The 15,832-nt window shown below is 53.4% G+C and overlaps 1 protein-coding gene and 1 pseudogene across 1 annotated transcript in view; one reads left to right on the top strand and one right to left on the bottom strand.

The window, feature by feature from the left end:
• Fgd2 (FYVE, RhoGEF and PH domain containing 2) overlaps positions 1–8,227 on the bottom strand; it is a 19,133-nt gene extending 10,906 nt beyond the window's left edge. The window contains exons 1-9 of the mRNA XM_021221331.2: positions 8,051–8,227; positions 5,387–5,621; positions 4,339–4,419; positions 3,725–3,873; positions 2,229–2,385; positions 1,939–2,077; positions 1,353–1,411; positions 1,001–1,147; positions 208–300 (exon numbers count right to left, since the gene is read on the bottom strand). Coding sequence (XP_021076990.1) covers positions 208–300; positions 1,001–1,147; positions 1,353–1,411; positions 1,939–2,077; positions 2,229–2,385; positions 3,725–3,873; positions 4,339–4,419; positions 5,387–5,621; positions 8,051–8,115 — 1,125 coding nt within the window. The 5' untranslated portion in view covers positions 8,116–8,227. The remainder of the gene's footprint in view (positions 1–207; positions 301–1,000; positions 1,148–1,352; positions 1,412–1,938; positions 2,078–2,228; positions 2,386–3,724; positions 3,874–4,338; positions 4,420–5,386; positions 5,622–8,050) is intronic.
• A 1,555-nt stretch (positions 8,228–9,782) lies between these two features.
• LOC110338310 lies at positions 9,783–10,277 on the top strand (annotated as a pseudogene).
• Positions 10,278–15,832: the final 5,555 nt, after the last annotated feature.

Raw genomic sequence — 15,832 nt, 5'->3', positions numbered from 1 at the left:
AGGCACACCTGGACCTGCAGGCAGGCTCAGAACACTGGCCGCACATTACCATTTGGACCACAGTGGTGCAGACAGCAAGGGAAGCACTGTGAGGGTGTCAGGAGCGTGAACTGCACCCCCTCCCCAAGGAAGCCATGCTGTCCTTACAAGGACCTGCTCTGCCCGCTGCTGTCACCCACCCTGCGATCCCCTTAGGGGACAGCTCACCTTCATGCCAGCCACATCAATGCGGGTCCGCACCTGGAACTGGGCGCCCACTTGGAGGACTCGGGGTACACAATACAGGAGCATGTTGTTGAACTGGAAGGACATGGGGTGGTATGGGCAGCAGCTCCGGGGCCTTCCTGTGACCCGGCCTCCACCTTTACCCCTCGCTTCTGGTTACATTCTAGGTGGGGTGAGGATGTGACTGTCTAGCACCCCCCCTGCACTGATGGGGCTCTAAAGGTCCCTCTGCAGTGGGGGTGGGGAGGTGGGAGACCAGAGCAGCTGGAGGAGCCTATGGGCTGACAGGAGGGATACACCGGGAGATAGCACCCTGTCTAAATTCCGCCCCCACAATTACCTGGCAAGAGCCACCTAGGCCTGGCCCACGATAAAAGGGGCTGCTTGGCCCCTCCTCTCTCTCTCTTACTCCTGCTTCCAGCTTGCTTCTCTGTCCTCATCCGCTCTTCCCTTCCCCATGCCCTCCCCCCTCTCTCCACATGCTCATGGCCGGCCTCTACTTCTCTACTCTCTCCCCCTCTCTGCCTTTCTCTGTCTCTACTACCCTCTTAACTCCCCCCCCCATGCCCTGAATAAACTCTATTGTATACTATACAGTTGTCTGGCTGGTCCTTCAGGGGGAAAGGATGCCTTGGCATGGACCCGCTAAAGCACCCCCTTCCCCGACACCTCACCATACCCCCAATAGAACATATTCTTATCCCTCTATCTTTTTATAATCACAACAGTCTGATTTCAGAAGATTTGCGCCTCCCCACCACCCAGCAGCCCCTACCAAAAACAGGTAGCGCTCCATTGGGTCACTGCGGCGGAAAGAGATCTTGAGAACAGGGCCCTCTCGGAGCAGGGTGTTGGAGGGGTCCACGATGTCATCCTCCAGGCCCAGGCGCTGGTACACATCCCACAGGCCCTGCAGTCGCTCCTAGAGATGGGGCACACCTTCAGCCTAGGCTGGGCAGGGTCCCAGCTTCTTGATAATGTGCCTGAGGGGATGGGATGAGGGAGCCAAAGGCCAGGAGGTAGCCTGGGTGGGGCAGATACCCTGGGCAGGATCAGTGGATACAAGGACCAAGAGACAGGGCGTGTCCAGGGATGCCCCACGCCCATTCCCAGGACAGGCCGCTCACCATCTCTGCAATGGCTGCATTGGAGTGCTGTGCGGCTGAGAAGATCATGTCCAGTGCTCCTAGAAGGAGAGCAGAGCCTCAGTCATCATCCCTGGGACCTGCAGCCTGGGGCTCAGGCTCCACAATGGGACCTGGGAGAAGGGGCACCTGCTATAACTCCCACTCGGCACATCCCTGCCTGTGCAGTCCAGCATAGTGAGTGTCTAGAAGGTGGAAGCCACCCAGGACGGGGACACCGAGGCCACCGGGAAGCTGTGTGATTAGATTTATGACTTCAGCAATTCTCTCTATTCCCAGAGCAAAGACGGATCCAGAGGGTAGGCTCTACAGGTGTAGGTTCAAATCCCAGCTCTGCTTTTCTCTGGACTGTGTGACCATGGGCAAGTCACTTAACTTCTCTAGGCTTTGCTCTCCTGTCTCATCTGTGGCTGTGGTGTGGATACCATGGAGTGGATACCATGGATAAAGGGCCAATGATTGATCATCAATCAATCAATCAATCAATCTTCAATCAGGTCATCAGAACCCTTTAAGTAGGTCCTCAGGCCAGCCCTCCCCGGCTCCCTGGGCCCCAGGGAGTCCTTACTCTGGGCATCTCCGAGGTCTGGGGCCTGGGCTGGCAGCTTCTGCACATATTCCTTGAGCAGCAGTTCGTACCGCGGGATTCTTTGCACAGGCTCCAACATGTGGTGCTGCAGGGTCAGGCTGCCCGAGGCCTCGCTGCGCTTGGGGAGCAGGGAGCGAGGGGCAGAAGCATGAGTGCAGAGAAAACGGGGGGTTGGGGGGGTGCCAGGCCTGAGGATGTCCAAACCGCTTGAGGGGGAAATGAGTCAGGCTCCCCAGGTGGCTGTGCAGGCTCCTCCCCCGTGCCCTCACCTGGATGCGGGTGACCACCTCCTGGAAGGGTTGAGACTTGTCCGTCCAGGTGGCCAGCAGTTCCGCAGCCCGCTCAAAGTTCTTCACGTACTCGCTGTACATTTTCAGAAATGGGGCCAACTTCTGGATCACATCCCCAATGCGGGGTGTGGCTGTCCTAAGTGGGGATGAGACGCTGTCAGCCCGGCCACCTCCGGTCTCAGCTCCTGAGCCACACTCTTCCTCATGCTCCCCAGCTCCCAACAGCCCTTCCAATACCCTTGGGGCAGATGTAAGAGAGTGGTGCCCTGAGAGTCTGCCTCCTCCTTAGATTCTGAGCCCTGGGTCCCTGCCTAGCCCCCCTGTGAGTCCTATGGAGGCCTGGCTGGCCAGACTGCAGAAGGCAATGTGTGAAGCTGACGGTTTGGGTTGCATGAAAGTTCTGCCCAGGACAGCTGCCTGTCGTCGCTCTCATTATTATACTCGTATGTCCTTGTGGAAGCTTCTCCGAGTCTTGGTTTTCTCCTCAGAAAAGATGGGTGGATGTTGGGTGATCTTACAGGCTGACATCCCACCCCCACCCCCCACCTTGCTGCTTTTTTTTTTTTTTTTTAGATTTATTTATTTACACTGCTTCAGGCACACCAGAAGAGGGCATCAGATCTCACTACAGGTGGTTGTGAGCCACCATGTGGTTGCTGGGAATTGAACTCAGGACCTTTAGAAGAGCAGTCAGTGCTCTTACCCGCTGAGCCATCTCTCCAGCCCCCCACCTCACTTCTCTATGTTTGAGACAGGCCTGTTTGTAGCCCCGACAGACTTGTTCCAGGTCCATGTAGACCAGACTGTCCTCCACCTCACTCTATCTCTCATTTTTAAAGGTTATTTTATTTATTACCATTATGTATGAGTGTGCATGTGTGTGCGCACTCCTGTGTGTGTGTGTGGGGGGGGTGCTTGTAGTATAGCACACATGTAGAGGTCAGAGGACAGTTTTGGGAACCGGTTCTCCTCTTTCACTGTGAGTCCCAGCAATTAAAGCGGGGTCTATGGGCATGTTCCACGGGGCTTTACTGATTGAGCCGTCGCCCCAGCCCTTCATCCCGACTCTCTTTAAAACTAAAGAGAGGCTTATGTGTATCAGTGTTTTGCCTACCCGTATGTTTGTATGTATGTATGTATGTGCTCATGCGCATGCCTGGTGTCTACAGGGGCCACAAGAAGGCTATTGGATCTATACTGGTTAGGAGCCAACATGTGGGTGCTGGGATCGGGGCTTCTCCTGTAACAGTGACGTGAACATCACACTGCCGGCTAGGAAACCAGCCTGTTAACAGATGCCAAGATCAAAGCCAGGGACCCAGTCAGTACCATGACACCCCTGACCTCTTAAGTCACGGGGCTTAGGATGCCCCTGTCTTCCTCAGCTGTGCGAGGAGACAGCCATGGCCAGAATTAAACTCAAGCAAACGGGTCTCCCAGGCCCCTCACCCTGGGTCCATTACTTGGGACCTCACCAGTCATCTACGCGCCGCTGCAGCTCCGGAAGGAAGAACTGGGCGTGGAAACGATAGATGGAGGAGATGTTGGAGAAAATGAGTTTGACCACGTCCTCGGGGAAGGCCTTGCTGCGGCCTGCCTCCCTCAGCAGCTCCTGGAAGAACACCTGCGCAGGAAACCGGCGCCTGCTCACACCCTACTCAAAGAGGAAGCCACCACCCACCAGCCCTGCAGCCCCAGGGGGACAGCACAACCCCAGCAGAGTCAGGCCTGCATCCTTGCCACACGGCTGAGAGAGATGGCCAGGGAAGACTAGATTCAGGCCACCTTACAGATGGGAGACAAGCCAGGACTCCCTAGGGCTTGGCCAAGGGAATAAGGGAACCGCCCCATCTGTGTCTTCCTACGCCTTGGGAGTTCCTTGGCTGAAGTAAAGGTCATCTAGTGAGGGCAATCAAACGGGGTTGCCATATGCGAGGCCAGGACCGAAGGCAAGGCATGAGGTGCTAAGAGGCTCAGTTCTGATGCTACCCCAAAGCCACCCAATGATGTCAGCGGATTGAGCTAAAGCCAAGTCCTGGGCTGGTGTCGGCACTTGTGATATGGTGGGTGTTGAGGGGTCCCCACTGGCCTGGTCAAGCAGGTGCAGGCGAGCCACATAGGCCTGCTCCGTCTCCAGAAGCTCCCGCACAACCCTCTTCTCCTCAGGTTCCTACAGGGGTAGAAGGGAAGGGTGGACAACTTGGCTTGCCACTCCTCAGAAGACAACGTTGCTCTGTCTAATGAACAACCCTCTGGCATTCCGGTCTTCCTGGTACACCAGGTCTGGCACTGGACCAGCTTTCATAGTATACAGCCTGGAGAGGTGCCCTGCTCTAGGGCTGAGTCTTCAGGTTAAACGGTCTCACCTGGGCTTTCTTGGGAACAGGGAGTCAAGGAGCTACTGTGAAAGGGACCTGGCTGCCTGACAGGGAGCCTCCTCTAGGGGGCCACACACGCAAACGGGAAGACACATAGGGTCTAGCATCCCAGCTGAGCCATCCTCTGGCTCCTCAGAGCTGTGGGAAGCATCGAGGTTACAGAAGATGATAAGGATAGGCTGGTGAGATGGCTCAGTGGGTAAGAGCACTTTGACTGCTCTTCCAGAGGTCCTGAGTTCAAATCCCAGCAAACACATGGTGGCTCACAACCATCTATAATGAGATTTGATGCCCTCTTCTGGTGTGTCTGAGGACAGCTACAGTGTACTTATGTATAATAATAAATGAATCTTCAGGCCGGAATGAGCAGGGACTGAGCAAGCAGGGCTGACCCAGAGCGAGCAGGGTTGACCGGAGCGAGCAGAGGTCCTAAAAATTCAATTCCCAACAGTCACACGAAGGCTCACAACTATCTTTACAGCTACAGTGTACTCACATACATTAAATAAAAAAATAAATCTTAAAAAAATAAGGATTGGGCCACAAACCAATGTGGTTGGTGACCTTTTAAGGAGAGTTAGAGTGACCCTGTGACCCCAGCACTGGGGATACAGAAGTAGGAGAGTTTAAGGCCCATCTGGGCTACACTGTAGGATCCTGTCTTAAATAGGAGGAAGAAAAGGGAGAGGAGAGAGAAAGAGGAAGAGAGATAGAAGGCCAAGAGGTCCTTCTACCCATCCCCCAGTCAGAGTCCCTCACCTGTGTCTCTGGCCCCGGGCTGGCCCCAGGCTGGCAGGATCTCCTCCAAGCCCCACTTGATAGCTTATTCTTGAGGGAACTCAGATACGTCCTGCTCACTGGCCGGAACTCAGACTTCAGGGCCTCCTTGACAGGGGGTGGCTCCCAAGGCTCTGGGGACAGGGACAGCTGGTGTTCAGGGCTATGGGGCTGTTCCTCAAGGCTATGGGATCCAGGTGCTGCTCCCGGAGTCCTGCTGAGAACAGACCACGCGTGAGGGTCCCCTCGGGGTAACCTGTGTGAGCCACTAGTGGTGTTCATGGGTTCCCAAGTGCCTGACGAAGTGTAGGAACCTGTCAAAACTTATGAATCTTCCTCAGCCCTCCTCCCCCTCCCCCTCCTCCTCCTCCTCCTCCCTTTCTTTTGAGCCAGAGACTCAAGTACCACAGGCTAGCCTTGACCCCTTTCCTTTATAGTGGAACCACAGGCTAGCCTTGACCCCTTTCCTTTATAGTGGAAGTTGACCTTGGACTTCTTGTGCTGGGATGACATGCATGAACCACTACGTCTGGCTTACACGGTGTGGCAGGGGGCAGCATTTTGTGCACGCTAAGCAAGCCCTCTGCCAACGGAGCCATGTCCCTGGTACCACCAGCATCCTTCTGAGTGTGCTCTGGGAGGGAACTCCATCAGTCCCTAAATGAGTCATTCTGGCCTATTTTATTCTCTGGGGAACTAGACACTTCCCTGTTTCAAATGCAAGCACATCTAGAGAGAACCCCTCCTTTGACACACAGATCTTTCAGGGGTTCCTTCAGGATCACCCCCACCTCTGGTCTTTCCCCCTTGCTTTCATCTCTGTATCTCTCCCGATACATCAAGGGAAGGAGGGCACCATAGCGTAACTCGGAGCAGGGACACAGATGCTGAAGCTGGGGCTTTTCAGGGATGCCTATGGCCTTCACGCAATTACCAGGGGACACAGTCATCCTGCAGAGCAGGGCCCCTGTTCCCCAGGTTCAGCCCTCACAGGACAGTTTTGCTGTGCAGCATTTACCAGTCTTGTAGGCCAGAGAAACCCGCACAGCCAGAGCCAGGCATGTGCAGGGCGATAGTCAGGGTACAGCGCTAGCTAGGCATCCCCTCAAGAAAGACAGACAAGGAAACAGAGGCCAGACAGGTACCAAGCCTCCAAACCCGATGAGAAAGAATGTCCCTGCGTCCATGCTGCAGATGTGGAGATCGAGGCAGAAAGGATGGGAACCTGAAAGTGGGGCAGGTAGGGGCAGCTGCCGTCCAAACCTCCATGCTAAGCTGTCTTTCCTCTTGATGTCAAGGACAGCGAGACCCAGTGAGCTGAGGCGATTGCCCTGGTCACAGGGCCTGGTGGAGGCAGAAGGAACAAGGGGGCCCAATCCAGACATAGAAAATGCAGTTCCTTGGCCTCAGGGCCTACAGCCAGGGAGAGGGGGTGGGGTGAGAGGATGCTGAGCCTCAGGTTTTTCTCCTGTACATTTGGTTTCAGCTTCTGCATTTCTCAGCCTGTGCGTTTCCTCTCTAGCCCTCAGCTTCAGATCAGATAGGCGTGAAGGGCTCCACAGAGAGAAGCCTGCATGGTCCCCTCACTCCGAGCCTGACTCTCACACCATGCTTCTAGTGACCAGTCACTCCTCTGTATGGTTACTGTACCTGCAAGGTGCAGCCAGGCACAGCTCAGTAGCCCAAGGGCTGGCATTTGCATGAGCCTACCCACCCTCCAGCACTGAGTCTGGTGGGCCAAGAGGGCGGTGGGAAAGAGCTGTCCCAGGTGCTGAATAGGATGCGTTCAGCCAAGCTCCTGGAGAGGCAGAGGCAGGTTGCTCACCCAGGAAGTGAAACTTCTGCAGGGGTGAGTGTGGGCTTCCACGTGGAGGCCCTAGGCACCTCCCGTGCGTGGCCTGCAGGCCCACAACACAGCGTGGAGGCCTTCTCAGGGCATCTAAAGCCTGTGGCCTGGTGTCTCAGAAGGACAGAACTTTGTGTCACAAGTAGAAATCTACCCCTGCATCCTCCACAGACCCCTAGGCACCAAGCTTTGTTCTTGTGGCTCCCTAGGGCTGGGGACACTGGTGGCTGCGGGTTATTTATCAGCAGCCTCCTCTTCATGTAAGAGTGCTGCTTTACCCAGCACCTAGCAGCTGAAGGCATGGGGACTCACTGTGGTGTACCCAGGTTCTGGAACCCTCTACAACAAACCAGGGCTCAGCCCCTCCCTCCACCTGCCCCTCCTCCCCTCGTCTCTTAGTTTCTCCCTAAGCCTCCTGAGGCCAACCTCCATCTGGCGTCTCCCTATGATGGGAAGAGAACAAGTCACACCCTAGGGCCATCAGGGTAAGCCCTGAGGTATGGCAAGGAACTTAGGAGAGAGGCCTGGCGAGCAAGGCTTTGCTTTGTCCCAGTCAGCCACATTCCATCCGTGTCCCGCCCTCTTGTTCCCATTTGTATCCTGGTGTGAGTGGGATGTGTGTGTGTGTGCATGTATTGGAGATCTCCCAATGCACGCATGTTGCTCACTCTGTCCAGCTTACTACCACAAGAGCAGTGGTTGCCTATACTGCCTGCCAGGCACCCAGGATGGAGAGACCCGGTGCTGCCCAAAGTACCCGATCAGATAGAAGGGCTCGACCCCTCCCCCACCATCTGTACCTGCTGTTCTCGAACACAGCCACCAAGTTGCACACTGAGTCCTGCTTCTCACAGGCTCCCTCCATCCTGCTAGCCTGCAAGGTGGTCCTCAGCTACCCCAGAGGCAACCAGCTGGTGCCCTCAGCACTCCCTGGCCAGCGGGTGAAGCAGGGCTACCACAGCCTGGAATCTGCCCATCTCTTCTGACTGCCCTGGGGCAGTTCCTATCTTCAGAGTGAAAAAAGAGGAAGTGGTCCCAGTGGCTTGGAAGAGAGACCAGTACTCCCTACTGTGGGAGGAGCCTGTCAAGCTCTCCTTGCTGTGGGAGGAGCCTGTGAAGTTGTGCCCTGCCCCCTTGGCATCTGACCTTTACCTCCCAGATACTTCTACCCAGCCCTGTTAGAGAAGGCACCGGCAGTAGCAACAGTGGTCACAGGACGTTTCTGGAGCCGGATCCTGGACTGAGCAGCTTCCTGGATATTCAGTTCTCTGCGGGGGGCGGGGGGGCGGGGGCGGGGGGCGAGTGTGTGGAGGAGCGGTGGCTCAGGGATGTTTTACTTGGTACCATTCTCAGCATCTTCCTTGCGTCTGGCGCTGTGCACCGCTGAAGGAAACAGCTTTTAAGTTAAAATGGACCACAGGGCTGGGGATGTAGCTCAGCTGATGGAGAATGCTTGCCCGCCCGGCATGTGGGAAGCCCAGGGCTTTATCCTCAGCACTGTAGAACTGGGTATCAGGGTGCATGCCCATGGCACCCACTTGAGAGGTGAAGTGGGAAGAAGAAGAGTCCAAGTTCTTTCTTGACAACGCAATGAGTGTAAGACCAGCCTCCGCTACATGAGACCTGTCTCAAAAAAAACGGGGACGGATGGGGTGGGCTTTGAGATGTTTCAGGGGTAAGAGTACTTGTAGCCAAGCCTGGCAGCTAGAGTCCAACCCTGGAGCCCCACATGGTAGAAGGAAAAAAAATAGACTTTTTCTTTCTTTTTATATACTTTTATTTTTTGTGTGTATGAGTGTTTGGCCTCTGTGAATCTATTATATCACATTCGTGCCTCATGCCCACAACAGCCAGAAGAGGGTGTTGTGGAAACGGAACCTAGGTCCTCTATAAGTTCTCTTAACCGCTGAACCAACTCTCCACCCAAAAGCAGACTCTTTCAGGTTGCCTCTGGGCTCCACCCCCACACACTGTATCTCTTGTACCCCTCCCCTAAAAAAAAAAAAAAATGTTAAAAAAAAAATCACAAGCTGGGCTGGTGGTGGCACACACCTTTAGTCCCAGCACTCCGGAGGCAGGGGGGGGGGGTTGAGACAGGGTTTCTCTGCGCAGTCCTGGCTGTCCTGGAACTCACTTTGTAGACCAGGCTGGCCTCGAACTCAGAAATCCGCCTCTCTCTGCCTCCCAAGTGCTGGGATTAAAGGCGTGTGCCACCACCACCAGGCAGATATCTGAGTTTGATGCCCGTCTGGTCAACAGAGTAACTTCTAAGACAGCTGGGGCTACACAGAGAAACCCTGTCTGGAAAGAAACAAAAGCAAGCAAAAAAACAAAACAAAACAAAACAAAACCCCCACAGACTGTGAGGATATGAAGGAAGGGGACCTGTGGTCCCCAACAACTCTTTGGATGCTTTTGTCTTAATGATGTTGATATCTTTCTAGTGGCCCAGGTGGGAGAGTCCCCATGGGTGAGCGCTAACAAGTCTCCTCTTCTGAAAAATCGGCTGGGTTGGCCCCACGCGTCCCTTTTCCGGTGGCGGCGTGGCGCGGTGAGGAGCTCGTGCTTGTACTCGGAGCTATGCCGTCCAAGGGTCCGCTGCAGTCCATGCAGGTCTTCGGACTCAAGAAGACAGCCACAGCTGTGGCCCACTACAAGCGGGGAAATGGGCTCATCAAGGTGAAGGGACATCCGCTGGAAATGATCGAGCCGCGCACGCTGCTGTACAAGTTACTGGAGCCTGTTTTGCTTCTGGGCAAGAAGTGATTTGCTGGTGTGGATATCTGGGTCCGCGTGAAGGGTGGTGGTCATGTGGCCCAAATTTATGCCATCCGACAGTCCATCTCAAAGGCCCTGGTGGCTTATTACCAAAAATATGTGGATGAAGCCTCTAAGAAGGAGTTCAAGGATATCCTCATCCAGTACGATCGGACCCTGCTTGTAGCTGACCCACGTCGCTGCGAATCCAAAACGTTTGGAGGTCCTGGTGCCCGTGCCCGTGCCCGATACCAGAAATCCTACCGATAAGCCCATCTCAAGGATCAGGGCTTTCCTTTGTAATAAACATCCTAGGATTTTAATGTCCCTGAAAAAACAAACAAACAAACAAACAAAAATGTCTCCTCTTATTCACTCCCATAGCTGTGTTATACAGTGTGCTCCCTTACCAGAAATGGAGGCTCATGGAGATCAAGACACCTGACTGAGGTCACCCAGGAAGAACAGGGGAAGAATTGCCATTTCTGAAGCCCAGGTAGGTGTCCTATGACTCCAGCAAAGACCCAGGGAACCTGGAGGGTCATGTGCTCCATCCTCAGGGTCCCCTGATCACAGCACCCTAGGGAAATCTGCCTCTTGGTCACTTGGTGTTTCTAGAAGAGGAGACCAGCCTGCTCTGCTCATTCAAGCTGGAAGGCATTCATCCATCGCTCTCCTGTGGATCCTGAGTCAGGACCCTCCACTGAAGCTAGTCTTTGTCCTAGGATCAAGTGTGAGCCATCCTGGAGCCTGGCACAGTTTCTGCTGTGGCAGCTGTGATCCTGGAGCCTCATGCCCAGCAACCCTGCACCCCTGAGCTTCCCCCAGCTGTGTTTGCCACCAGAGGCCAGCCCAGGCCTGAAGACTAAGTCTCACTAATCCAAATGCAGGGCCTCTGCAAGAGCAGCAAGTACTCTTAACCGCTGAGCCATCTCTCCAGCCCTTACACAATGCCAGTTATACTTTAAAAGAATTACTTATTTATTTTATGTATGAGTACACTGTCATTGTCTTCAGACACACCAGAAGAGGGCATCGGATCCCATTACAGATGGTTGTGAATCACCATGTGGGTGCTGGGAATTGAACTCAGGACCTCTGGAAGAGCAGCCAGTGCTCTTACCCACTGAGCCATCTCTCCAGCCCTACAATGCCAGTTTTATGCCATGCCGAGGATGCAGAGCTGGCCTAGCTCTCTACTAACTGAGCATCATCCTTAGACCCACTTGCATTTTTTGTCATAAAAAAAATGAAGAACATACAGGAGAGAAGACAAAATAGAATGAGCCCTCAGCCCACACCAGAGTTCAGTCCCCACCTGTGTGTGGCTCTCTCCATTTCCCTCCTGTGTCCTGATTACGCAAACCCCAAATGCCAGATGACATTATTCCTGTATGTATTTAAAAGCCGAGGGGACTCCGAAGTATCAACACACAGTCATGTAAATAGACACATACCTACGAAATTACTAAAGTAACACTGTTTTATTGACATGTATGTTTATACATGTGTACCTACCTATACAGCAATGTTGCCACTATTGGATCTCAAGAGATGTTTGACAACAGTCTCTCTGTGTAACTAAGTATCCAGTAAGAACAGGGCCAATAACATTGAACAAAAAGTGTATGTGGGGCGGGGCTGGATATTGAGGCCTGAGTTCCATACCCATACCCACATGATAGAAGGAGAGAACTGATTCCTGAATGTTGTCCTCTGACGGCCACCTACATACCATGGGACATGTATACATGCATACATGCATGCATATGTACACGCGCACATATATGTTTTTGTAAAAGGCATTCTTGCTGCTCCCGGACATACCCCCTGCAGCTGACGGTCACTAACGGAGAGAGTGTCACTTTCTTTAACACTGCAGCCAGTAACAAAGCTGCCTGTCCTCTACTGAGCTCTCACAGCTCTCAAGCTCACACAAGCAATTCAGCTCAGTGGTCACATGTATCCCTGTAATCCTAGTACTTGAGAGGTGAGGAGGGAGGATCAGGGGTTCAAGGTCATCCTTGGCTACTAATGAGTTGAGGCCAGACTGCGTTACATGAGACCCTGTCTCCAAAAAAACCAAGAATAGAGCAGAAAGCACCCAGGCACAAGTCTGTTCCACGGCCACGCCCTGCCTTGCTCCTGAGTTGTCCTGCCTCACAGGGGGGTGGGGGGATGCCCCACAGACAATCCCCTGCCTTGGGATGTGACAGCATTTTTGTCACAAATTGAAGAGTCTGGGTCACTTTGATCCTTAAGGGTACTTCCTCTGGGTACTCCTGGTCTTGGGAGACCCCTCTTTGTTAGGGTTCAGCCTCTGCTTCAGTCATGTGTGACAAGGCTTGGGCAGGGATGTTCCCAGCCCTGTACCTCGTTGTCCCCCTCCACCCCTCCCCCGCCCCAGAAGCCTATGGGATAGAATGAACCGTCATCACTCCCTCGGTGCAGAAAGACTGCCTCGGGGCCGTGAGCTTCCAGAGAAGGAACCTGCCTGCCCAGGGTGTGTACTTTAGTCCCCTCTTCTGCCCTAATCTGGCTGTCAGCCTCACACCGCACCTGCAAATGACAGTGAGAATGACTGACGGACACCTACAACCAGCTCTCTTTGGCTTCAGCTCCATTGCTATCCCCTAAGGCCTCACCTTCATCTATTTGGGAGACCCTGGGGGGCTGGGGGGCGCTGGTTGATCAATCACATGCAGGCAGAGGACCACTTGTGACCGTTGCCAGTGGGCAGGTGGGCACCCAGGCGACCAGTTCCTGGCTGTACTGGGAGGAAGAGAGGCAGGGAAAATCCCAGCCTATCCAATAAGTCTGTCTGAAGCTCACCCTGCCTGCCCCTCCCCCAGACAGCCGGGCTCTTTCTACTTTTTTCTTTGCCAGAATCCCCACCATTTGCTCATGCTTTCCTGCGGAAGGGCTTGCAGATGGGTGTCCCCTCAGCAGGCCAAAAGGTCCCTCTACCCTTCCTGATGTCTCCTTTCCTAGGAACTAGCCTATGTTCTGCCTGAGTGTGCCTGTCTTTTACAGTTAATCTGAACAATGTCATCATTGGTTAGGCAGCTGTGTGAGGCCAGTGAAGGGGAAAGCCCTTGAGCCAGGATTGTGGCCTGGTGGAGGACCCACTCTAGTTTCTGCAAGGACACAGAGCCAGGATGACCACAAAGTACGTGGGCGGGCCTGACTTGACACCTGGAGCGCGTCAGCGGGCCACTGGAAACAGCCTTTTTATCTTCCCCGCGTTAACTATCCAGTTTCAAAGCTGAGAGTTGGCCGGCACCTGGTGACACTGTTGCCAGGTCCTTAGGAAGGGCTCAAGGTCATAAGAGGTGGCTCCTGGGCTGGCTGGGGGCCAGGTCTGGGCCTGGGGAATCACGCAGTGGGGCCAGCCTGACAGAGACAATCCGGAGCCGGCAGTCTGTCTGAGCCCAGCAAAAGCAGGGAAGGAGGATTGGTTTTCGGGGGATGGAACGAGTCAGGGGAAGGCGCCACCAGATGGGATCCCAGGGGAGGGTCCAGGCAGTGCCTGAGAAAGTCCCTGAGCTCCACAGGGGGCCAGCACTTGGGCCCTCCAGGCCTCTCTTGGGTTTCTCTGTATTTCAAGGCCCTGACTGCTTTAGCCTTAACAGCTCAAGAAGAAATGGCTTGGAGAGGAGTGGCCAGGCTTCCTTCCAAGTGACAAAAGGGCCTCTTGTTCCTGCCTGTCCAGCTATTCTGACCATTGTTGTTCTCTCTCCCAGCTACCCACCCCCTTCCCAGGGTGCACCCCTCCACACCCCCTGCTTCATTCTCCCTTTCCAGGCTGTGCATGTATACACACACACACACACACACACACACACACACACACACACACACCCCTGGGTTTCACACGCAGTAGTAAGCAGAGAGCCCTCCCACAGCCTGGCCCTCTTATCCTTTCCGTGTTACTAAGTGCCTGTATGAGGGCCTTCAGGGAAAGCTGTTACATAAGCAAGCTCACGAGATTCCAAAAGCCGTTTCTGGAGGAGATAGCTCAGGGGTACAGAGCTTGCCTCGACTGCAGGAGGCCCTGGGCTTTATCATCACTAGGGACTTGGCAAACTTACAAAAGGGCACTCACCTGTGGATTCAGTCCTCATAAAATCCTGAGAGGGTGGACATGTCTCATTTCTCCCTGTCCCCAGGGGCTAGGACAGAACCTGCCAGCCAGCAGCAGAGGCACCACAGATCTCTCCCAGAGAAAAGACCCAGGGTTTGCTTTCTTCCACTTCCTACCTCCAACCAAGGGTTGGGTGGGCAGTCACAGAAACACGCAGATAACTTTTTAACCAAAAACCCAAGGACAGCATCTATCCCCAGACCCTCAGGTCAATGACCGAGTTCAAGTATTTCATGGCTGAGTCCTGAAGCAGAGCCACAAAGGGCTCAGTCAACTCTCTGGATGGAAGTCTGAGCTTAGCTATTTTTTTTTTTTCGGTGATTCAGGCTATGACTCAGCCTCTGTCTCAAACTCCCTGGGCACCTGAAGATGGTCTTGAACTCCTAGTCATCCTGTCTCCACCTGACAAGTGCTGGGATTGCAGGTGTGTATTTTGGCTTTGTGTGTGTTAGGCAAGCCCTTGATGTACAGCAGAGAGCCCTCCCCAGCCCCCTTGTTTTTGAGACTGAGCTTCACTCTGTAGCCAAGGCTGGCCTACAATCCACGATGTAACCCAAATTGATCTCTAGAACTCACATGGATTTTCCTCCCCTGCCTAGGTCTCCTGAGAGCTGGGGTTGCAGATAGGATCTACCACATCACACCTGGCAAATAAAAAGTTGTTTATAGACAGTCTCACTATGTCTCTCTGGCTGCCTAGAACATTCTGTGTAGACCAGGTTGGCCTTGAACCCTGCTTCTACTTCTCAAGTGCAAAGTTAAAGGCACATGCCTATGCCCTATGCCTGACCCAAAGCTCTGTTTTCTTTTTCTTTCTTTCTTTCCTTTTTTTTTTTTTTTTTTTCTTGAGACTGGGTCTCTCTGTGTACCCCTGGCTGTCCTGGAACTCGCTATGTAAACAGTCTGGCCTCCAACTCAAGAGATCTCCCTCCCCAGTGCTGGGATTAAAGGAGAAGGGCTCCACCACCACCACAGCTTTGAAAATGTGTAGCCCAGGCTGGCCCAAACTCCTGATTCTCCTGCCTCTGCCTCTGTTAGTAAATCCTACCGGTGCGCACCTCTACAACTGGCCCAAAGCTCCTTAAAACAATATATGTCCCTTGGCCTATATTTATTTTTCAGATAGCACGAGGTTTCGTGAAGAAATTTCCTACAAATGTACACTGTTGACTATGTTCATTTGCACATGGGCATCTTCCTCTTCAGCTCCTGTCCGCTGGCTTCTGCATTTCCTAGGTAGTGTTGTTCCTGCTTTTCTGCTAGAGACATGACTTTATGTGTCTGTATAAAACCTGGGTCTACACATGAAAGAAATCAGGACATATCTGTCTGACTTTAATCCACTTAATACGACAATCTTTGCCTCATTTTTCCTCTAAATGACATATTGTTTTATCCCTTTGCATAACTGAATAAAATTCCATTTTTTTAAGTTTTTTTTTTTTTGTAATTTTATGTGTCTGAGTGCTTTCTCGTTTGCCTGCACATGTGTACCCACTGCCCTCAGGGTTTGAAAGAGGACATCAGCCGGGTGTGGTGGCGCACGCCTTTAGTCCCAGCACTTGGGAGGCAGAGGCAGGCGGATTTCTGAGTTCAAGGCCAGCCTGGACTACAAAGTGAGTTCCAGGACAGCCAGGGCTACACAGAGAAACCCTGTCTCAAAAAAAAAAAAAAAAGAAAG

This window comes from Mus pahari, chromosome 21, assembly GCF_900095145.1.
Source record: "Mus pahari chromosome 21, PAHARI_EIJ_v1.1, whole genome shotgun sequence".
In the NCBI taxonomy this organism is placed as follows: Eukaryota; Metazoa; Chordata; class Mammalia; order Rodentia; family Muridae; genus Mus; species Mus pahari.
The sequence above is the reverse complement of the archived record's forward strand: the minus strand, read 5'-3'. Positions and strand labels throughout refer to the sequence as shown.